Source organism: Colletotrichum tamarilloi, assembly GCF_030869305.1.
Source record: "Colletotrichum tamarilloi strain Tom-12 chromosome Unknown Scaffold_27.1, whole genome shotgun sequence".
In the NCBI taxonomy this organism is placed as follows: domain Eukaryota; kingdom Fungi; phylum Ascomycota; class Sordariomycetes; order Glomerellales; family Glomerellaceae; genus Colletotrichum; species Colletotrichum tamarilloi.
This window is the reverse complement of record NW_026849410.1, coordinates 80,303-86,302: the sequence shown is the minus strand read 5'-3', so window position 1 is coordinate 86,302 and position 6,000 is coordinate 80,303. Positions and strand designations below refer to the sequence as shown.

The following is a 6,000-nucleotide window of genomic DNA, read 5'->3' as shown; positions in this document are numbered from 1 at the left end:
GGCTCCAATCAAGGTGAAAAGTATCGCTCTTCACAACCTTACGCACAGGAAAGACAAGGCTCATTGGCACGTTTCAGTCGATAGATGCGCAACACATCGAAAAGGCACGACACGAGACTCTCATTGCAGTGTATCGCGAAGCTGAATTCGACTCACTTATTTGTAGTGAGATTTGTTCCTGCAGTGTATTATCAACAACATCGATTTGCAACTCGTGAAACTATGGGCAAGATAATTCATTCCTATTTGACAATGTTAGACGCAAGGCCAATCAATTCAGATATCACTTTCATGTTTCAAGGTATGTTCAAACAAGAGGCCTAGACCAGACACCTGCTTCGGTACTTTTTTACGCCGCAGTTGTAAGTAACACGAGCTGTGGACGCAATGATCGAGATGGACATCAATGCTTTCCTACTTGTTGTCTCTCATAACATAATAGCAATCATCTACAGGATAAATAGGTATCGGGATGACCTGGAGCAGCAGAACCAACAACAAACATCGGGCATCCAGGTTGGCGGCGCCGTCGAAGGTCTGTGTCCCACAGAAGTAGTGGAGCCGACGTTTACGCTAGACAAGTTCCGTTTGAACCAGCTCAGTGCAGATTGGTCACAGAGCGGATGTGCAGGGTTGGGAAAGGGACGGTAGCACAAGGGGGGGTGAGATGGCGGGGAGGGATGCTGGAGTCTGGACTATCCGTGGATAGCAGAGGAGAACAGGACTCGACGAACTCTTGTACATACCATGTATGCAAGTGTTGCCAGAAACTCATTTTCTAATGGTCTTGTACCATTATCCTGACTGTTAAGGGGAAGATAATTTGAGATCTCGCACCAATACCGTGCTCCAATACTGAGCACAACCTGCTGAGAGAGAAGGGATACTTTGTTGCTCGCGCTCCATGAGAAAGGCAGGCCTCCCAGTCTGTTCTTTTTTTATGTAGTCTTGCTACGGATGCTTGCTTCGTTATATCGGAGAGCGGCAAGCCTGTACGCTCACACTCATATGGAACTGAATCACTACAAATCATGAGATTTCCATGAGATTTCGCCATGTCGGGTGTGAGGGGAGGTGGGCCGAGATCAAGGCTGGCGGGCGTTAAAGCTTTGGCGTTTGCTGGTCAGATTTGGGTCTCGGAAGGGATGATGATGGATGGTTGGATGGTGCGCCTTTTCTTGGGCAGATCTGCACCCACCAGGAAACGCTCACGCCCGTGATGGCGGTGATTTGTTTCAGGATGTGCTCAAAAGCTTGGAGCTTTCCTTGCATTGTAATGGGAGCGAAACGAGAAGCTATCTCAATGCCCGCGACGTTCTACCTAAGCAGTCCCTGAACTTTGGCATTGACTGCCTCAGGGTTGGTGAGGGGGGTTTGGCGAGGATGGAGGGACGCTTTTGTACGGAGTATTCGTAAATGTGAATGGCGGGCCATCCATGCGGTCCGGCATCTTGGGTGCTTGGCCACAACAACAAGGGTGCCCAAGAGTGGAGAAACATGGGAACCGTCGAGGTATGAGTCTGAATCGGTTCGAGCGGTGAAGCGAAGGGCAAAGTGATGCGAGCGAAATAAAGTAGCAATGGCGCCGGCTGAGGTGGGAATCGATGCTTGAAAGTTCTTCTTCCTGATGGAGGCTGTACAAGATCGAGTAGAGGCACAGCTGACAGGGATTTGTCAAGATCGAGCAAAGCTGGAGGTGATGTGAAGCAAGCGCTGATGGTGGTTTTCTATCTCGTGTGGTTAGTGCAGTGCAGTGCAGTGTGCGCATCCACGTCTCGTCTCTCGTCCCATCATCTCCCGGATGGGGCCGATGCTGGGCTTGGTGACATCCATGAATGGAGACTACTTTGGACCTCCATCCCCATCCAATACCTACCTTAGCTACGGTTACCCTGAGGCACTGAGGCACGGCAACACAAACAGGAAAGATAGCCGAGGAGGGTTCAAGCCATGGGAATCCAGGCAGATGAAGGTGCCCTCGCGCGGAGCAGCACATCCATTCCATGTTTGGCCGCAATGAGACAGGAAAAAGGGAACAAAAGGTTATTGGAAAAATAGAGACGAGAAGAGGATCCGAAGCTACCATCCTTGATGAGCGGCGTGGCAGAGACAAGATGCGCCAGGCCGGGCCTAGTAGCCAACCAACCAGCTACCTTACCACACAGCCAGCGTGGCAAAGGCAAAGGCCAAAGGGAAAGACGAAGCCGTGCGTTTGAACTGGGTTTAGATTGGATTGGATTGGACTGTGGGTTAAGGTAGAAAGGGCGCGAGATTGAGGAACGGCGGGGAAGAAAGGCCGGAGCAAGCGATGAGATGAGATGAGATGAGATGAGGCAGGAATTTGCATTTTGCTATTCGACAGGGCGTGTCTCTCGCAATAACGTGAATCGGAGAAAAAGGGGCCACACGTGGATATGCAGAGCTGGTCCTCGATTACTGCTGGATGGAGGATCTTCTTGCTGTTGAAAGTAGGTGCCTGAACGTAAGGTATTTGTAGGAGCACACATCCGACGTGAAGAAAGACGAGAAATCCGGTGGGATGATTGAGATGGCGTGAGCAAGGTGTATGATGGGAGGAGAGGGGAACAGACGGCTGAAAAGAAGCAGAAACCATTGACGGGTGCGTACAAGTGAAATACCCCGACCATTTCTACTCAGTACCTTACTGACACGGTCTAAATGAGGCGTCTATCAGAATGGGGGAGGACGGGAGGTGATGATGGCTGATTTCCGAGGCTTCCCTACCCCCTCGCTCCCCCCAAAGCCCGCCCCGACGTCAGCTCCATTCCCACAGAAAGCACGCAGCTGGGTAGGCAGTCACGAAAGGGTTTTCTTTCCTCTCGTTGCAATACCAGATCTCACCTTGAAGTGGCCTGGTATTTCCTGCTTTATCTTCCTGCTTATTCTACCTTAATGTACCTGAGGTAAGGAAGCAACTGAGGTACGTTGACCACCCGCACCTGCTTCACCTGGCAGCCAACTTTCCTCAGAAGGTCGGGTGGGCAGGTACCTTCCTCGCCTTTCAATCGGGTCACAAACGTTCCTTCCTCGTTCCCACCAGCACCCGCATGACACATGGGTGGCTGCAACTTCCTCAGCCCAACTTTGCTCCTTCTTTCCATGAGTTACCTTAAACAAGGGACAGGATGGCACGAAAGCGAAGACATTGGGAGAATCACCCGCCGGACGGAGTAAATATGGAATCAAAGGTTAGGAAGGCAGGAAGTGCCCAGCTCATCGGAGGGGTTAGCTACCGTTTTGCACTTGTCCGACACCGTCGAGCAGGGACGGGCAGGCACTGTAAAGGTAATGGGTCCGAACTGGGAGGAGCGCAGGACCGACACCAGCACCAGTACCAGCACGGAGGTACATCCGCCATGTACTCTAATTCACATAAATCGCCCAACCTGCCCCCGTTCCCTTTCCTCCTCTTTTCTGACCATTCCCTCACTTCTCTGCTGCTTTCCTTTCCTGCTCTTCCTCGTCGTTGCAAAATTATTGCAATTCTCTCCAGTCTGCGCTGTCGCCCTTTTACGGGCCGTTGACACCGGCGTCTGCTGATCTGGAAACGGTAGCCCCTCCCAAGGCCTCACCACCGTTTTCCCACCGTCAGGACCTTGTAAGTTCTACCAGCTGGACCCGGAAACAACAACAACGGATCATTCGACCTCGAAAAAAGACGACCGTCGCCAAAAAAAAAAAAAAACCAAAGTCGATGGAGTGAGAGAAATTCGGTGAAGCCTCGCTTTCGCCAGGAACACGTCGATTCAGCAGAGGACGCTGAGGGCAGACTCCCTCCCACAAAGGGTCGAAACAGTCATGGCCTGTCTGGGGCCACTCGACGGACGGGGTCGACCAGGGTGCTTGGCCGTATCTGGACCCAGTGGGCGAGAATCTCCAACCCAGCGACTACCATGAATGGCCAGGCCTTCAGGCTTCATTCAGTGCCGCAGCCTTCGTCCCTCTTCATGTTTGACCGGCAGTCAAGAACAAGGACCCAAAAGTGGCCAGAAAAAACGGACACGTTTAAGCCCAATCGACCCGAAAAAAACCTCCCAAGCATCACTGCGACACAGCAACAGCAAACTATCGAGCGCAGGCACGAGTAGAAAGCCTCCTAGGACTAGCCATGCGGGCCATGACCGTGACGGGGCCGGCACCGGGCCAGGCCAAACTGCGCCAGACATGGGATCCCGCCAAAGAAATGACGAAACAACCCTGAGAGCAGCCTGGACCCTACCGCTACCGCTGTCGCTACAGCCTTCTGCTACTGCCACTGCTACTGCGACCTACCCTTACCGTGGCGCCATGCCAGTAAAGAGACTCGAAACCTTCTGGCTTAGACCATTTGATATATGCCAATTCGGAGACCGCCGCAGAGTTTCGACGCTTCAGTTTCTATCGTGTGTCTGCCAACGTGCCAACGAACAGCAGAAATGGAAGTCTCATTATGGGCTGTCCGAGAATCACTGGCGCCGATGTTGGGTGATTCTGACGGGGATGTGATGGCCGCTTCGACCTGAGCCATGTCACAGATGCAACATTTATTACTCGAACGACGACGACAACCACACGCGGCAATTCGTCTCCTTTACCTTCCTTCGACTTGTTTGCTTCCTTCGGTTCGCACATCATGCAGACTTCTGCGCCCCCGACCTTCCCCTACTATCTGCACAAGGCAAGGCCTTCCCCACTTACACTAGACGCCGTGTTCTTACACCCCTGCGGATGGTGATAGGGAAACGCACAACCAGGCGCAGTGACGGAGCGACGTGCGACGTAATACGGCTTGCTAAAGTTGGCTGCCGTGACGCTGGATCGAGTTGAGTCTGTCACATTGCCACTCCTTCGCTCTCACACCTACACACCTATCTACATACCCGCCATCTTCCAACTAGTCGATGCAGGTTTCGGATGTGGCATTGCTATCAGACGCTGTTATCGCCTCACGACATGATCATCTTTCGCGAGGTAGCTCGTCGCCTTCCATCTTTGCACCCGGGCATCTGGCTGCCTACTCTCTATTCACGCCTTTTTTCGACTGACAGGCTTCTTCTGCTTTCATTTCTTTCCCGTACTCCTGCGACCCGAGCAGACCGCTTGGTCGAAGAAAATATATCCGTGGACAGCCATATCAACTTTTGAAGGATATGCACAGGACATATCAGAGCAAAACGATCTTTCATAATCGTCATATGGGCGGGCATTCTTTACAAGCGGAACCCATGGCGCTCAAAATGTGTCGTTCCAGAGGCGGCACCAACTGTTGTCTGGAATATTTTTTTTGTATGCTCAAGAAGTCTTGGGATTGGTCTCGGGGATCATGCAGATATGCCATACAGGCAGAAAACAGTGACTTGTTTATCGGCCTTATGGGCTCGAGAAATATGTTGAAAAGAGACGGGGATTTGAGGAAGGCACTCCAGGCTCGATCATGGGAAATGAGAAGGAAGACCATACGACACTACCTCGGAACGATGATCGGCACAGAGAGAGAAGGAGAGGGTCATCGTGACTGTGAACTCCAGATGGGGATGGACAAGCGCAGACGACTTGGGGAACATGGGCATCGGAATGCTCGCTGATACCTATCACGAGGAAGGGGGATGACTCGACAACAACAGCGGTAAACACCATTCCTCACATTCGGTACAGTGAGAGCAGCAATTCTGCCCGAGGTGAGCAGATGCGGTTTAGGTGACTCTTTGGAGGAAGAGGGAAGTAATACGCGGACGTTACTTGGTGGACACCAATCTGGTAGTGTTTGGTAAGACACTGATGGAAAATGTTAACAGCAGACACTGCTCTGGTATCTGACCACTAACAAAGACATTTCATTGGCTCTTCGGTTCTCTCCGGGCTCTGGGTTCCACCGAGTCCAAACAACGCTAGTCCGTAGACGGAAGGGAAGCGCGTCTGGGAACATTTGCCTGGCGGTGGGCGGATGAAACCAATGGAGCAGCAGCACAGCCCCCCAAAGTCTCTGCTGATTTGTCGAGA

At 52.1% G+C, this 6,000-nt stretch overlaps 2 protein-coding genes across 2 annotated transcripts; one reads left to right on the top strand and one right to left on the bottom strand.

Moving 5' to 3' along the window:
* Positions 1 to 1,354: 1,354 nt before the first annotated feature.
* CTAM01_08029 (uncharacterized protein) lies at positions 1,355 to 2,086 on the bottom strand (the record flags this gene model as incomplete). Its single annotated transcript, XM_060524050.1, has 1 exon — positions 1,355 to 2,086. The coding sequence occupies one exon, from the start codon at positions 2,084 to 2,086 to the stop codon at positions 1,355 to 1,357; it is 732 nt and encodes a 243-aa protein (XP_060381216.1).
* A 1,223-nt stretch (positions 2,087 to 3,309) lies between these two features.
* CTAM01_08028 (uncharacterized protein) lies at positions 3,310 to 4,109 on the top strand (the record flags this gene model as incomplete). Its single annotated transcript, XM_060524049.1, has 3 exons — positions 3,310 to 3,366; positions 3,515 to 3,619; positions 3,756 to 4,109. The coding sequence occupies 3 exons, from the start codon at positions 3,310 to 3,312 to the stop codon at positions 4,107 to 4,109; spliced, it is 516 nt and encodes a 171-aa protein (XP_060381215.1).
* Between the last annotated feature and the right edge of the window lie 1,891 nt (positions 4,110 to 6,000).